This window comes from Carassius gibelio, chromosome A25 (genome assembly GCF_023724105.1).
Source record: "Carassius gibelio isolate Cgi1373 ecotype wild population from Czech Republic chromosome A25, carGib1.2-hapl.c, whole genome shotgun sequence".
NCBI classification, from domain to species: Eukaryota; Metazoa; Chordata; class Actinopteri; order Cypriniformes; family Cyprinidae; genus Carassius; species Carassius gibelio.
Genome location: NC_068395.1, coordinates 16,572,150 through 16,589,711, shown reverse-complemented (window position 1 = coordinate 16,589,711; position 17,562 = coordinate 16,572,150). Strand labels below are relative to the sequence as shown.

At 37.2% G+C, this 17,562-nt stretch overlaps 3 protein-coding genes across 5 annotated transcripts; 1 reads left to right on the top strand and 2 right to left on the bottom strand.

The window, feature by feature from the left end:
* Positions 1-652: 652 nt before the first annotated feature.
* Positions 653-8,987, top strand: LOC127947142 (estradiol 17-beta-dehydrogenase 2-like). Its single transcript, XM_052544136.1, has 5 exons — positions 653-1,737; positions 2,763-2,975; positions 6,820-7,005; positions 7,149-7,286; positions 8,522-8,987. The coding sequence occupies exons 1-5, from the start codon at positions 1,473-1,475 to the stop codon at positions 8,860-8,862; spliced, it is 1,143 nt and encodes a 380-aa protein (XP_052400096.1). The 5' UTR covers positions 653-1,472; the 3' UTR covers positions 8,863-8,987.
* A 2-nt stretch (positions 8,988-8,989) lies between these two features.
* mphosph6 (M-phase phosphoprotein 6) lies at positions 8,990-11,404 on the bottom strand. The gene is made up of 5 exons (XM_052544162.1): positions 11,220-11,404; positions 10,957-11,069; positions 9,854-9,944; positions 9,459-9,565; positions 8,990-9,379 (listed from the first exon to the last, which is right to left on the bottom strand). Exons 1-5 carry the CDS (start codon positions 11,277-11,279, stop codon positions 9,238-9,240), a joined length of 513 nt encoding a protein of 170 aa, XP_052400122.1. The 5' UTR covers positions 11,280-11,404; the 3' UTR covers positions 8,990-9,237.
* Positions 11,405-12,715: 1,311 nt separating this feature from the next.
* On the bottom strand, positions 12,716-17,121 carry snx20 (sorting nexin 20). Of its 3 annotated transcripts, none has more exons than XM_052544144.1 (5): positions 16,965-17,121; positions 16,530-16,559; positions 16,238-16,336; positions 16,012-16,160; positions 12,716-14,270 (listed from the first exon to the last, which is right to left on the bottom strand). In XM_052544144.1, exons 2-5 carry the CDS (start codon positions 16,540-16,542, stop codon positions 13,602-13,604), a joined length of 930 nt encoding a protein of 309 aa, XP_052400104.1. In that variant the 5' UTR covers positions 16,543-16,559; positions 16,965-17,121; the 3' UTR covers positions 12,716-13,601. The 3 variants fall into 3 exon arrangements, with proteins under 3 accessions (XP_052400104.1, XP_052400106.1, XP_052400105.1); XM_052544146.1 differs by having other exon boundaries at positions 16,238-16,370; positions 16,965-17,120; XM_052544145.1 differs by having other exon boundaries at positions 16,238-16,397; positions 16,965-17,119.
* Between the last annotated feature and the right edge of the window lie 441 nt (positions 17,122-17,562).

Sequence of the window (17,562 nt, the reverse complement as noted above, 5' to 3'; positions counted from 1 at the left end):
TGGATATACTGTAGTAGGACTATATTTGTTTGACAGGAATGCTGTTACAGACAAAAGATACTGGGCTAGAAACAAAGTCACAGTTACCTGAAAGCAACCCGGAAAAGAAAAGTTTCATATTTAATGTATTACCAAATATGTTCATACCAAAATCAGTAGATGTTTATGAAAGGGAATACAAATTGTGCGCTCCTCATTTATGAGTCACACTCATGGTCTTCATGGTCAAAAGCGACCGGACACCTGAATATATATATTTTTATTTTTTTCTCTTCTCAGTAAAATCAATCTAATATATTTTTGTTAAATAATATTGGTTCTTTTGTATTTTGAGAGAATTTCATGGTACTAATTAATATTTATGCAATAATAATGAAATCAATCAATGCAGTATTTCAGAATAAAATACAGACTAGGCTTTTAAAATCAAATAAATTTTGGAGGCAGAATATCACATCCTGGTGAGAGCAAAAATATACATAATTGTTTACTTTTATTAGGTTGTGGATTTAATAAAAAAAAGGTTTTTGTCAAGGTTTATATTTTTTGAAATGTAGTTTTTTTTTTTTTGCATTATTGAAAATAATATATATATATATACTCAAACCTGAACACAGAAAGTACTTAGTTACACAAAACATGAACAAAAATTAACAGGAATGCTTTATTAGAGCTAAATCCTTCTGGGTCTGATCTGATTTTAACCTCTTATTTCAGTTTTCTGACTCATTTTGGCTATATGGTTATACCCATACCAGTTCACTTGGGTATGTGTAATTGTGTGTGTGTGTATGTATGTAAGTGTGTGTGAGTGGATGTATCCGTTTAAACTGTTGATGTTATAGAGTGTAGTCCCTGCCTTGCTGTCCACTTTTTTATTTTACTGCATTGTAGTTGAATTACTTATTTTATTTGACATAGTTGCAGTGTTACAGTCACATCAGTTCATAGGTGTGTATGTGTGTGTACAAGTGTGTGTCCACGCGTGTGTGAGTTGGTGTGTTGATTTTACACTCTAGACGTTTTAGTTTCCCCCCTTTATTGCTGTGCAATTTTTTCTGCATTTGTAGACTGCACACACAACACTTTTCTGTATTCTCAATGTATTTTTTTCCCCATTACTTATGTTCGGTAATTTTTTACCAAAGACCATGAGTGTGACCACTTTGTTTTATATAGTTTCCGTTGGTTTCCATGAAACTCTGTTTCTTAAGATAAAACATTTTACATAATAAAATGAAGAGTTTTTCCACAGCCATATGTTTGCACATGACTAAATGAGCAACTTATGATATGCACTGGTGAGGGCGGGATTCACTTCTGTGTGCAGTATGAAGCATTAAACCTGAAAGATTTAAAAGATTCACACATTATCAAACCAGCTGAGCACAACAGACAGACTGTAATCTCACAGGCGTCTTTCTAGATCTCCTGATAGCACTGGCCGCTTCATTCCCGAGCGTCGTGTAGAAATGGAGGGGACTGTAGAAGGCTGTCTGGGTGTAATATACGATCTGCTGGTGGTAATATGTGTCGGGGTGCTGCTTCTGCGGGGTGCTGAGGGCCGCTCGGTGAGGTGGTTGGGGTTGCTCGGGGTGTCTGGGGTGATGTTGAGCTGCTTGGTCCATTCCATCGCCCTTAAACTGGGGATTGTGAGTGTGCTGTGCAGTGTCATCCACTATGTAGGGAGAGAAGAGGTCATGTTGCCAACTCAAAACAAGGCAGTACTCATCACAGGTAAGACACTATCCTGTACGCTCCTGTCAGACTGTGTATAACTGCCTGAATTCTGTATTTGTGCATGTGTAAATATTATGAATCTCAGCATATATGAATGGTCTTTCACTGATTGTGTTATTGTTTGAATTATTTAGATTGATTTTCATCAAACCTTTCAAGAATGATTAAATGAGAATTTATAACTTGTATTAAGAAATTTGTATTTATATATATATACAATTTCTGTATTTCTTAATACAAGTTGTAAATTCTTATTTAATCATTCTTGAAAGGTTTGATGAAACTCAAACTAAATAATTCAAACAATAACAAAATCAGTGAAAGACCATTCATATATGCTGAGATTCATTATAAATATATATATATATTGCATCATGACATTGTTTTATGATATTTAATCTTATTTCCTCAGGTCCTATTCCTGTAATAAATAATACAAGAATAAATAATTACATAAATCAGTCTCATTTAATGACATCAATGGCATCAGCAATGACATTATCTATCTATACACATTTGAATAATAAAAAAAAATAAATTTAGGTATATATTACATCTGAAAAAATCGAATGCCTCGAGTAAGAATAAAAGCGATTAATACAATTAAGTATATTATGGTACTGAGAATATGATCTTTGCTTTACAGTAATGAGAATTGGGCGTAAATGTTCTTAATTGTCATGAAAATAATGTCACTGTACACAAAATATTAATGGTCTAACATTTTCTTTATGCAATGAAATGTAAACATTTCACCCAGTAGATCAATATTTCTGTGCCACCCTTGTGTACTTTGCACTGTGAACTTATCTGAGTAAGTTTAACAGCACTTCTTCCTGTAAGATCGTAAATCACGGCTGCATTCTTGTGATGACACTTAACACAGACTGGTTTCTGGTTTCAAACATGAACTGCTGTATTATAAGATGCTTTCAATGACTCCACACTGCAACACCTGACCAAAATGATCCATAATGCACTGGAAGCTTGGAAATGTAGCGGTGTGATTGTGTTTGTCTCAGGTTGTGATTCGGGTTTTGGTCATGATCTGGCCAGGTTTTTGGACAGCGCTGGGATGAGGGTGTTTGCAGGGGTTCTGGATGAACGCAGTCCTGGAGCTCTGAAGCTGAAGAAAGATGCATCTCAAAACATCACTGTCCTACAGATAGACATCACCGACAGCAGCCAGATCACACAGGCACATCAGTACATCCAGAGGCAAACTGGCAAAACAGGTAACAATAGAACCACTAAATGAATAAATACCACCACAAACACTCAAAACCATGAACACCACCTTAACAACAGCATAACAACTACCTAGAACACACTAGCAACCACTAAGCAATGTTTTAGCAACCAAACAGTTGTAGTTAGTAACCTCTTAGCAAAAAACAAGACCACTTCCCATAACACCCACTTAGCAATATCCTAGCAACTATCCAGAACATTCAACCAACAGCATAGCATCTATATGGAAAGCACTGGCAACCAACCAGAACACCTTAAAGTAACCACTTAGCAACATCTGGGCGATTGTCAAGAACACTCTAGCAACCACAAAGCAACTTTCCAGAACAGCCACTTAGCAATATGTTAGCAACTATCCAGAACACTCAACATCAGAGCATCTGTTTAGAAGACGCTAGTTAACACCAGAGACAATTTATAAGAGACATGCCACTTCCTCAATCCTCAATACAACTATATAAGGAAAAGCCATAGACAGTAAAAGAAATGGACACAGCGACCCCATTGGAACTCAATTGAGACAAGTGAAGCCCATTTTTAGCGTTTTTTAGCACTTCCGTTTCTGACGAGCAGACTCAAACGAAGCTTGATGACGTCAGCAACCTGTCTGACAGATGTAAATCTTCTAGTAGCTGTGCGTGCAAACTGCCATCGTTAATCTTGCAGAGACGGCGAGCTTGAGCGGGGAGTTCTTTGTTGTGAGTGAGCAGGAGTAAGTATTCTGATTAATTATTTGGTATAGTATTTTAAAATGTAACGCCAGTACGCCATATTAAGTTAATTACCTGCGAGCTTCTCCTCCTGTCTGTACGGTAATGCGACAGAGAGCCGAGTGGTTATGACGCAATCGTTAGCCTATTTTTTACAAAAACTGTTTCTACGGGGCCATAATGTAACATAGAAGGTAATGGAGCCCTTTATACATTGTCGTGTATCTTCAGAAATAAATAATGAACAAACGGAGTCTTTAAACGCCTCAGATGTAAAGTTATTCGCTGTCAAAGTGACGCCAAAATGAATGGGAGTCAATGGGAATGCTAACGCAAGTGAAGTTCTGCTACAAGATAGCAGCACGCAGCCGACTTCAACTTCCGGTCGACTTCCTTGCCGCCTGGGAAAACCTGTAACCGTAAAGATGGCGGTTGTATGCACATGCCCCTCGCACTGGAAAGCCAATCATCTGCTTTTAACAGTCAAGCCAGGAAACATTTAAGCCTATCGTCTGGTTCCACTGACACATGCGCACAGTTGAGGTTTTGCGACAGCAGAGACGATTTGGCGACAGCGAGTTGTGGTGTGTGCAAGATCAGATGGAATCCACATAGAAGAGTAAATAAAAAATTATAATTCAAAATGTTGTACTGTAGACTAATAAAACAAATGACATTGAGCATTTGTTTAAGTGTTTGGCACAACACCGGCATCTGGATAGAGACGTAAATTAAGATGGTGTCGTGAACCCATGCGCATGCGTAGTAAAAGTATAACCTTTAGGGAAAAAAGCGTTTTAAACCTTATTTTGCGGCAAAGTCATCAAATTTTTTCAGCGATTTTTATTATACTTTACTGCCGTTTATATACATGCAGTTTTAATGTCCCGGTGACCAGTTAAAGTGCAGTACTGACTCTCTGCCCATTTATTTAGATAGGAGCTGGTCTTGTTAATCTGAAATAGCTGCCCGGAGGCATTGCCAAGTGGCATGACTTGCCTAAAAGGACTCTGTTAACACCCATAACACCCTAGTAACCACTTAGCAACTTTTCTGAACACTCAAGTTTTCTACATACCTAGTGAACACTCTAGTAACCACTTTAAAACAACCTAATAAAAAACACTTTGGTGACAGTATAGAAACCACATAAAACACCCTAACAATCATTCTAGCAATCGCACAGAAAAAGGTTCAATCAGTCCGCATTATTAAAGAGAAAAAACTTGCTCACTTCAATACACTATATTCTGCATGAGATTGCATACACCAGACAATTCAAATGTTAGGAAAACAGTTTCAGGTAGGCCATGTTCATTCATTTCTATCGTCCGTTTGAACTCTGCACTTTTTTCATCGGGAAATGGTTTGTAAAAAGCATTTCACATGTACAGGGTGAGCAGGGCACAAACGCAGTGTTAATTGTAATACTACAAGATTTAAACATTTACACATAACAAAATGTACAAAATGTTGCAATATTTCCTTGACAAATCATCTCTGTTTAGAGAAAAATTTGACAATGTTCAGAAATCTTTTGAAGATATTGCTGAACTTTTTTTTTTTTTTTTTTTTTTTTTTTTTCTTTTTTTTTTTTTTTTTTAACCATTGCACAAATAAATTTCTGCCTGAATTTAATGTCATCCAGTTTTTTTGTTGTTGTTTTTTTAAACAAGACATCTGTTTATTGTTATTTTCTAAAGTATTATTTTAATCTCCAAACTGTTTTAGATAGTTCTGCTTTGTTTCTTATGCTTTTCTAAGAAAAAGTGTTTGTGCTCCGTTCTCGCTGACACACACGGAAGGATCATGAATGCATTTCCTGCAACAAAACACAGCAGCACAGATTACAGTTCACTGGAGTGAGCCTGTTAAAGACTTAAATACTAGTAGTGAATTTTTTCACTTGTACTCTAAAAAAATGGTTATCTTTCTTAAATACTTAATTTCTGTCAGCAAACTTTTAAATAAGATTAGGCTTGTCAACCGATTTTTTTTTTTTTTTTTTTCAAATATTTTGGTGGGTCGTGAAATAGATTACACTTGTCTAGGTGGGTCGTGGAATGGGAAAGTTTGGGAACCCCTGACCTAGAGCACATGGTAACCATTTGACAATGACCCATTAACACCTCCACAGCAACCACGCTGAACACTTAAGCCCCTTTCACACTGCACGTCTGACCCGCCATATTGCCGGAACATTGCCGGTCGCCTTCTGTGTGAAAGCAACCACGTCCTGGGATTGATTCCGGCAGTTAACCCAGGTCGGGGACCTAGTAACATTGCCGGGTTCAACCCGGGACGAGTGCTTTGTGAAGAAAAGCCAGATCTAATGCCGTGTCGAAGTGATGATGCACGTTATCGCGTGACTCTTTTACCGGCTGTTTTGAAGGAAGATCAATGTTCGCTACAAAAAATATGTGCAAACTGTAATGAAGCAGAGATCAGTTAGTTCCTCACTTTCCGCGCTGACGCAGAGATCGTTTGCTTGCTTCAGTGAAAGTATTATTCAGTGAAAGTCTAGTGAAAGTATAACGTGCCTAGCGTTTTCAACTCGTACATTACACGTCAAGGCCTGATGTCACGTGTCGTTACGGGATCTTCAAGAGTTGTGTGTGAAAGCACGCACATATCCCGGGTTATCACTAGCAGTGTGAAAGTGCAAAATCTAGTGACCCGGGAACAATTGCCGTAACACTTTACCCGTGTATTTGCCGGAATGGCAGTGTGAAAGGGGCTTTAGAAACCTCATAACAATCAAAACTGTAATCCTAAAAACCCTAGCGACTACATGAGCATCCCAGTGATTGCAAAGCAACACCCCACTTAAGCGACTTTTTAGAAAAACATTGTAGCAAATATCCAGAACAACCTAGCAACTGCACAGTAGATCCGAATGCCAAAGAAACTGCAAAGCAACCATCCAAAATATCCCAGCAATGCCCCTTCACACATAACAACCCAGGAACAACAACACCGCAGCAACCACATGCAGTAGCAATGCCCCAGCAACCTCTCACATACTAACGCTCAATAAATGTTACTGTTTAAAGTTTAGTAGCATGTATACAGACCAGTGCATGTATGTTGTTTTTTGTGACTCATTTCTTGTGGACAGGACTTTGGCCACTTGTGAACAATGCTGGAGTGCTGGGATACGTCTGCGATGGAGAAATTCTGCCAATCAAAATGTATAAAAAAGTCCTAGATGTGAATTTTATTGGTAGTGTGGAGATGACTCAAGTCTTTCTGCCTCTGATAAGACAATCAAAAGGACAACTCATCAGTATAGCCAGTATGGCAGGTAAACTTTTTTGTTAACATGCATTTTTGTAGACCTCAGGTACTTAATAGTCTCTTACAAAACATATATCCTAATCCCATTAAGGAGTATATAAATCCCAGTAAGCACTAACATCTTTAAAATGAATCATTGGTTTCCTTCAGGAGAAGTTCCACTTTCTGGATTCGCAGGATATGGGGCGTCTAAAGCAGCGCTGATCTCCTTCAGTGGAGCGATGAGACAGGAACTCTCACGCTGGGGAGTCAAAGTCATCATCATTCAACCGGGAGCTTTCAAAACAAGTGAGAATAAAGGCCCTTTCACACCAAGAACAATTACGACACACACAGTTGGTTATTATAAGCGTGCTGCAGATATTTAATGCTCAAACTCTGAAAACCGAGTGGAATACGATTGGCTGTCAAGTTTTTTTTTTATCATTCTCAAGCTTGAAAAAAAATTGTTCAGAATGTTATTCCAACAATATCGTTCCCATGTTGCTATTGTTATAGCTATTGTATAAACTTCCCTTTATTTATGACAATTAAAGGTGCATTAGGTAGTTTTCTAGCTAGCATTAACTTCAATGTTTCATTCGTGTTCAAATACCACAGTGGTATTAGAATTTTCAATTGCTTCCGAAACTTCATGTCATTGAAACTAAGGATGGTGATTTAAAAAAATATATATAATATTCAATGATAGATATTAATCGATTATTATATGAAAATCGCACCCCTCCCCCACATGCACGCCACGGCATCAGCACCGAAAACATGGGATTTTTTTTGTCAATAATCGCACAGCCTATTCGATATTCTATAATTAAATCAACTAATCGAATATTAGAAAATGGTGACCCATCCCTACTTGTAACATGAAGATAGCGGGTTTGAGTCTCAGGTCCGGCAGGAATTGTCTGTAGGGAGTGGATGACCACTCTTCCACCCTCAATATCACGAATGAGGTGAGACCCTTGAGACCCGAACCCCCAACTCCACCTCGGGCGCCGCAGCAATATGGCCCACTGCTGGGTGTGTGTTCGCTACTGTGTGTGTGTGTGTGTGTGCGCACTTGGATGGATTAAATACAGAGCACAGATTGCAAGTATGGGACACCATAATTGGCTTCACGTCACGTCACATCACTTTCACATTCACATTTTTTATTAGCAACCTATGAGCATTAAGATTCTTCCCAACACTTACCGAAATATTGATTCAAACATGGCAGCAAAATACATTGACGGGGGTGACCTGACCCATACATGAATAAAACACTTATTTTTTGAGTACAGTCATAATCTCAAGTAAACGTTTATTTTTAATATGACAAAAAACAACTTATTTCCTAAACTTCAATTGGAACTACTACATGCACCCTTAAAGGAATAGTCCACCCGTCAATGTATACTCCGTCAGCACTTATTCATGTTTAGTGCTATTATTTCCTGTGAAACACAAGAGAATAAAGGATATCAAATATATATACAGGTTTTCTATTAACTTTTCTTTTGTCAACAAAATCCATATTCCAGATATTTTGGGCAACAGAGAGCAGTGGATTAGTGCTCAGGAGGACATCCTCAGCGGTTTGGCTCAGGAAGTGATGGCGTCTTATGGAGAAGAATACATCCGCTCAATGCAGCAGCGGCTGGTCAACATGTCTTCAGTATCAAGCTCAGACACACGGCCGTTTCTTGAGGCTTTAAAGCATGCCATACTGTCCCCGAGACCAAAGCCCTTCTACTACCCCGGGGCCTCTGCGTGGGCTCTTCCCTTTCTCTACAGACACGGCCCCACTTCACTGTCTGACCGAGTCCTCTCACAAGTCTTTCTGAGCAGTGATGAGCAGCCAGCAGAACTCTTGCACGCTTGAGTTGTGATTGTTTACTAATACTAATAGACTTGCACACTTAACATTTACAGGCCTCATTTGACTTTCTGTGAACAATTTAGGTGAGCAAATATTGAAATCTTATCCATTTTTAATAAAGCACTGGTCATCACATCCAGGTCAGGTTTTATTTTTTTAGGTTGGTACATTTAATTGTGAGAGAGAGAGAGAGAAAAAAAAAAATTATACATAGTCTTGTTCAAACAAATCCATAAAATCACTTGTACCTTTTACATGAAAAGTTGGTCTTTTAACAACGTCATTAAACATAAAAATAAAATAAAAATCTAAAATAAAAATAAAGTCCACTGCATAAAAAACTAATTATATATATGGTAGACCTGTGAATAAAACGTCTCAGTCCTGAGGTTTCAGAAAAGCCCTTTTGGGTTGATCTTCAACAACATTGCAGTTGACGTCCTCTTCACTCTTAGTAACCGTGGAGCGATTTCGTTTCTTGGCAAACTTCTTTCTCATACTCTCGACCATACTTTCATATCTGAAGGAGAAAGCAAATAGCAATCAATGTCCTTCCCTCCTGTACAATGACATCACACTGAGATCATTTCCTGTCTCACCTTTTGGCCATCTCTTCATCTGTGATGTCTGTTTCCATTCTGCTCACATTGCCGTCCTCATCGTCCTCCTCTTCCTCTTGGTGTGTGTTCATTAGTAACATTAATTTCTACAAGAGATTGAGTTTGCTGATCAATGAAATGTTCAGTGCACAATCATGACATTAATTTGATGAGACCGTTCTGAAAGAAACATTCATATAAAAATAAACAAAACTCCATTGATGAGCAAGTACATAAATAAAATTAGTGCTTCCTTAACCTCAATTCATTTTCAAATCATGCTCAAATAACATACATAACACAATACATAATGCTTTTATAATTATTATTAATTTGGGGGGGAAAAATGGAAGCAAACTTGTGGTCTCACATTTCATAAAGTTTTACAAAAGTACCTCAACTTCAGGATTGAATCCTCTGAAGGACATTCTGCCAAAAACCAAATCCTCACAGGGAGCGTAGCTTCTCTCCTCGATGATATGGTTTCTGGTCAAACGAAAAGGGTCACACTTTAGAATAATGGTCCATCAGTTAATGTTAGTTACTTCATTAATTAACATGAACAAACAACGAACAATGCATTACTGTATTTATTCATCTTTGTTAATGTTAGTTAATGAAAATACAGTTATTCATTGTTAGTTCATGCTAATTCACAGTGCATTAACTAATGTCAACGAGCAAAACGTCTGATCTGAATAATGCATTAGTACATGCTGAAATTAACATCAACTAAGATTAATAAATGCTGTAGGAGGATTGTTCTTGCTTAGTTCATGTTAACTAAAGTGGTTAACTAACATTAACTAATGGACCATTATTGTAAAGCCATGAAAAATTCTTAGTAATGTTTTTGTTGTTGTTGTTGTTGTTCTTTATAAATAATGCATGACTAATTGACAAAATGGAATTAACACATCAGATATGTAGAATTATAAGGTATTCCGTCACTTAAGTCACATGTGAAATGTGTCACTGGTTAGTTGATATGAAATCAGTTCTCCTCAGAGCAATCATGTTTACCAATATTAATATATTCCACTAACATCCACTATGAGATACTAATTCACAAATATGAGATTGTCAAAATTAAGGCAAGTCATTATGACAAAAAGTAGTAATTTTCAATTATTTTGCCATTTTAGTCAACCTTGATTTTTTTTAAACATTGTAATCATTAAAACTTTGTTTATATTGCATGACTTTATAATTCATAAACAACTATTTCAAAATTTCAATATTTATTTACATGTCAATTTCGAATTCTGTCATATTTTTTTTATTGTAGTTTTCGACTTTATATCTCATAAACAGGAGATAACTGTCTTAATTCCAACAATTTTTTATCATAATTGACAAGGTTTTTTTTTTTTTTTTTTTTTGTGGCGGAAACGGGCTTCCATAGATGTGTTACGTCACACAGTGCCATTAAGACATTGTGTGTCCAAAAACAGTTTTCTGAGGACAGGCTAACAGTGAGATGTCGGTGAGGTCTCACTCTTTGGCCTTGAGCTCAGGAAGGTCCAGGAACCAGTGCTCATCACTGATGATCCTCTTCTCCTCTTCATCCAGCTGCTTCTTCAGCTCTGCGTCCAAGCCTCGCTGCATGAACTACAGACACAGAGACACACTGCATCAGCCACAGCGGAGCATGACGCTCGAAACAACACAACAGACAACTTTAACATCTTTTTATCACAATTCTAGTTAAAAGTGCACCACTAAATGGTTTCCACAAGTATCAGAGCTGACTCTTCTTACCTTCATCCGCAGGACGTTTTTGGACAGTTTCGCTGCACCGTCCTTCGCCATTGTAGACATGAGCTAAACTACGCGTTTTAACGTGAATGAATTGATTTAAAGAGCTCTTCTTTCAGTTATGTGGCCCACATGGACAGCATGACTGCACGTAGCACAAGAAGCTAATATAAACACTTGTGCGCATGAAGTCTGCGCACGCGCTGTGGCAACACGTGCAAGGCTCGATTAGTCGCGCAACAAAAATCGATCAGTTTCATTTTTAAGTAATAGCAGTTTAATAATTTATAGTGTATTACTTTTGAATAAAGTATTATTTACTACTTTATATATATATATATATATATATATATATATATATATATATAGATATATATAGATATATATAGATATATATATATTTCTTACACTTATTGATTACTCACGTCTGATGAGTTACATTAACCCTCTATGGTTCAGTGACGCGATAGGTGGCAATGCACGACTTTATTTCTCGAAGTGCAGTGCTGCACCATATTCCTGTATTTCACGACTGTAACGACGCATTTCTACAGTTTTTGTAAAATAGACGTTGTGTACAAATCGCCTCATTTACGCTGTTAAATGCTGACATATTGCATGTTGAAAGCAATGGAATTATAATGTATTTTCTTACTGGGGGATTTTCATAAAAAGTGATATGAGTTAAATTACTTTAGTTATATTTGTTTGTACAATAATTATTCTAACATAATTATTGCTTTCATTCAAATATCAATATACTGGTATAATAATCGATGTAGGCCTAGTTTTTCTTTCTTTCTCTTGTTACACTTCTACCACAGTGGTGTTTGTTTGTTTGTTTATTTAACAAATAGTACTATGGTGCCATCATGTTTTTGGTCATGTACCACAGTAATACCATAGTACCTTAAGTACAGTGTGGGGTGAAATGCATTGCTATTTTTTTTTTATTTAATTAATTTTCCCTTGAAACAAGTAAAGGAAGGGATATTACTCTTAATTTATCTGTGGTTTAATTAAAGCTACTTCTGATGTAATTGTATAAATACTGTATAAACTATAAAACAATTCTATATAAAACAAAAGTGGATTTAACATAAAAAAAATAGCATCTAAGGTAAACATTTATTTTTTTTTTATGTAAATTTCTCCCTTTGGTCAGATAAAGATTATACAATTTACATAAAAAAACTATTGTAATGCAATATTTTTTAGAGAAAGTAGTAAGTACAGAAATCTAATTACACTGTATTTTTAGTAGCTAAAAGTTATTTATTTACCCAAAAAGCAATTTAGATGCCTTGGTATTTATATTGAATATATCCAAGGACTATAAATATTATGTTTCGTAAGATGATTTTTTGATTTGGACAGACACGCATGCAGAAATATTATATTTGAAGTATTTCGTACAAGTAATTAAGTTGTAATTTTTATTTAATCACAAAAAAAGAAAGAAAAAAAAAAGAAAAGCAAATTTATGTTTTTGTGTTGAGTTTTGTTTAAACTCCTCTCCCAGTTCTTTGACTATTACTGTATGTGTATGGTACTGTGCCCAAGCATAGTATGTCATGATTTAATGAAATACTGTTTTGGAGATTTTAAACAAAGAAATCTGTTCAAAATAAAGAATATATTGACACAAAAATATATTCAATATTGATATTGATAGACAAATCATTATTTGGGGGCTCGTCCGGGATTTTGACACCAGGACTTCTCATTCCCAAAGCGAGAATCAGTTCACTCAGTTTTTGCTTGTAGGATGCTGTGTTGAAAAAGTGTAAATATATAAATTACAGAAACAAAAAAAATATATTTTTTATTTTTTTAGTTTAAGTTATTTGTATAATATATTTTATTTTAATTCAGCTTTGATCATATTTCAAAATTATATTTCACTTAACAAAAACTAATTTGAATATTTTTAGGTATCGTTAATAATAACAACACACTAGCTTAAAAGTGCGCATAATCAGTGAAAGCAATCCAGAATAACTTGCAAAATTGGCATTCAATTTCACAGTAGCACAATTATCCAAAATGATTGGGAAAGATTTGTGGCATAAACAAAATATGAGATCAAAAGAAATATGGCTCATAAAAATATAAATACAGAACAAGTCAGAACACGTGCCCAAGCCAAAAGAAACTATCCTCATGTTTACGGTGTCTGGGTACTGATATGTGGATGTTCTGGGTGATTGGGTGGTTTCTTTAGGGTCCATGTCAAAAGATCCCAAACCAACTCTGTGGGAAATTCATTGGGGATTTTCATTTGTTTGCATTTTCTTTCAGGTGAGATTCATTAATCCGATAACATAGAACAACTAAAGTTAGATTTTTTGGGTTTGTTAACAACTAAATAGCTGTTGTTTCTGATTATACAAACTCTTGCACCACCAGTTCTTTAAGGGTCATCTCTGACACCTGCCCATTGGGCGAGTCTTGCATTCTGGTCAGCTCGTCCTGTAACTGGGCCACAGGCAGCCCAAGACTGTAGCCCAAATCAACAAGAGCCTCCAGCAGGGGCCCTTGATACTGCTGGAGCTCGTAGCGTCTCACCGTGGGCAGAGCTCTTCTGCCAGTTTGAAAAGCTGCGTCAAAGTCTTCTAGATCCCTCTGACACACCAGTATGGCACACAGCGTTGGCACCACCAAAGTAGGGTTGTGAGAAGAGAGTTTTTCCTGAAGAACCAACACTTTCTGGAGGCCCTCAAGCGCCCGGGAAAAGCGGCCCCCACGCAGGAGGTCATATGCAGGTTTTAATTCCTTATGAGTGAAGAATGCTAGGAATGCTTGTGATTTTCGGACAAAACGGAGGGAGTACAGCTGAGTAAGATAGTCTCTGAGGGCCACACGCCGCTCTGCAATGTTCTCCTCTGAGAAGTTGCCCCTTATTTTCTTCCTGGGCATCACAATGTCCTCCATTTCCGCGCTGAAGTCCAGCAGGAGCTCCTGATGAAGGTGGAGGAAGTCTGAGTAGCGTCGCTCGATAGCTACACGCTCACAGTCGTAACTACCTGAGCGGATCACCACAACCTGGTACACCTGAAGGACAGAAAGGAGCTGTGAAGGCAGGACTAATGTGGAGGAGACAAGAGAAGCATTGCAGAATGTGTCAAGTCTGGTAAAGACGTGCACAGCCAACCATTCTTGATTTGCCAGAATGGACACCCTAAAGCAGGGGTGCCCAATCCTGTTCCTGGAGATCTGCCTCCTGCAAAGTTCAGCTCCAATCCTGATCAGTTAATCCAGCTAATTAAGAACTGCAGAAGCACCTGATAATTACAGACAGGTTTGTTGGATCAGGGTAGGAACTGAACTCTGCAGGTAGTTTGATCTTCAGGAATGGGATTGGGTACCCCTTTTCTACAGCAATGTTGTGATGCTCGAAATTGGACTTGATTCTGAGTCCAGGACCAGGATTTTCATGGTTTTTGGTCTTGTCTTGAAGCATTTGGATTCTGTCTTTAACTTGAACCGAGTCAAGACAGAGTCCAGTCTTGAGTAGCCTACTACAACACGGTGGGTATGTTTTGTGGTCTGTGCAGCTCTGGATGAGAGTTTCATGTGACACTGAAGCAGAGAAAAAAGTCTTGACTAAGACTCAACCTATAGGTCTTGGCCTCAACTCAGACTCGAAAGAAATGGGGTTGGTTGCTTAAAACACCCAGACTAGTCTTACAAGTTAGTCATCTATTTTTTTTTAAGTCAGTTATATAAAAGCATAGTATGGTCTGTTTTGAAACCAAAAACTAAGACTGATTACCCCCTGGCTAACTGCTGAAAGACTATTTCTTAATTTCAAAAAATGAAAATGGATGGGAATCATGCCTAAAACATACAATAAATTAAAATAAAACATACATTCCCATTTTTTGGTTAGCCAGAAAAGTTTTCAGTAATCAAATTACCATAGGAATGTTCATTTATATGTTTATAAAATAAAAAAATAACCAAATCCTAACTTAAAGCTGCGGTAGGAAACTTTTGACGCTCTAGCGGTTAATAAACAGAACTGCTTGCGTCTTGTGGAAGAACATCGTAGCCGGAACTACTTCTCTCTGTTTATGTCTATGAAGAATCACAAAGGTACTGGGTTACTCCGCCGCGGTACCCCCGAAGCAATCTAAAATAGTCCGAATATAAACACTTATTATAGATGTACCCTAGTGATTCAGGACAAGCCAAAAACATGGTTTGGAAAATGGATTCATGGTGTACTCGCTTTTTATATACATTTTTCTACATTTTGAACACAAACAAAGTTACGGACCGCAGCTCTGATTGGTTGATTTTTTACTGGGAGCAGTCTGTAACTGCAAATGGCAATAGGAGCACTGGGAGAAGCCAGAGGAGCTTGATTTTTTTCACAGATTATCTGTCTCATATTCTACTGTCAGGACATAATGACAGGTTTAATAAATATGTAAAAAAATTTTTTTTTTTTTACAAAAGTTCCCTACTGCACCTTTAAGATGAACGCTCTGTGTTTTCTGGGTGGCCATTATAGTATAAATAACTTGTTTGTATAAAGTTTTTACAAACAATTAAACTTAAATATAAAATTCTTTAATTGTAAATTAAAAATGGAAACGGCTGAAAAATAATATGAGGGCTTGGTGACGTCATACAAAAATGAACGTCATTTCATAGGGAGAGCAAGGTATTATATTTTGGCGAAAGATCATGGAATAATGGGAAAAACAATAAGATAGGTCAAAATAGAAAGTAGTTTGACTTAGAGTTTGACTTAATGTTTATATATGCACTATAAGCGTTGACATACCACATATTTGGTGAATGTTTGGTCGATGATTCGCGCGGTGGGGATGTCGAACAGCAGTTTAACGCTTCTGAACTCCCTCTTAACGGCTCTCCAGTGCTGCTGCAGTTCTGCTGTGGTCAGACAGGAGGCGCTAAAACCCCCTTCAGCCTCTTCAGATGGGAGAATACGTGCATCAGATTCCGCTCTCATGAGGTCAGGTACAACTTAACGACAGACTTTAACTGACCATTACTAGATGAAATCTCCTGCTGTAGAGATGATTGTTCAGGAGCTGAAGAAACCTCTTCTTTAGCATCTACTGCCTTGGGGTCATGTGCTTCTAGATCTTCTTCCATAACAATGCACTCTAATTTAGCTTTCTGTAAATTAGTTTTACCACTATTCACCTAGATTAAACATTTCAGATAATATTTATTAATTTATGGCTCCTTCAATCACAGTCAACCCTTGTCATGATTGTACCATACATAACTAAACATGTGTATATCTCTGTAGATAGAGGGTGTGGCTCAACTTACCCCACTGACTCATCTTAGCATCTTGACCAGCTTTTAAAAAAGAAAAGAAAACAATGGTGATTATGGATCTGAGTGTTTCCTGTAGAAATGTTACTTCTCTTTCAGCACTAGCGGACAAGACAGAGGACAGGAAAGTAACAGATTTTTACAAAAGTTCTTTCTAATGAATTTTTTTTAAATAAAAATGTTAGCAGATCCCAAAATTGCACTGGTATCCCTTTCAGTGAAAGGTAAAAGGGCACACTCGCCCAGGGAGTACAACTATAATTAAACCTCTAAAGGAAATGACTCACAAATGTGGTAAGAAGAATTTGACGTTTTGCAGATAACAAAAGATATTAAACGCATGCAAATCTGACCTCGCTCAAGTCGCGTGGTATTAAATATTACCTACAAACACGACACACTCAAAATATAAAGAAAATACTGACCCACCTGTGCATATAAACTAAACATGACGCTATACAAACTTTATCTTTGCTGGATTCTTAGACGCAAACACGTTCATATTTCTGTTTTTGATGTAGGCTGAGCTGAAGTTTGTTCACGAGGAAGTGAAACTTGAAAGAGGGAGTGTCATTTTTCCTCACATGGCACATTCTACCCATTATCATTAGTTTACACGCAGCTAGTCTGCACTAGTGAAACAGTGACAGCCAGTGCATCTTCTGCTCCAGAACAAGCTGAAGTCTTCATGCCTGGATTCACTGAGCTGGAAACATTACAGAGACGCTGGTCCATCAGAGCATCTAATGTGTTAATAAAGAGCCCAATGTGTGTCAATGAAATATTCCTCACACCGCTACACCTCCAGCACATAAACAGCTGCTGAGTGTGTGTTTGATGCTAGTGATTGTGTTATGTGTTTGTCCAATAGAGTGTGCTCTACAGTTAAACTCCAGCCAGACTCTTCTGACAGTGATCTTTATTTTAATCATAGAATACATATCAATTAGCAACCGAAAGATAACATTATGGAGGTGCAATTTGTTTGTTAATTGATTAATTTTTCATTTTTAATTATTTGTTAATT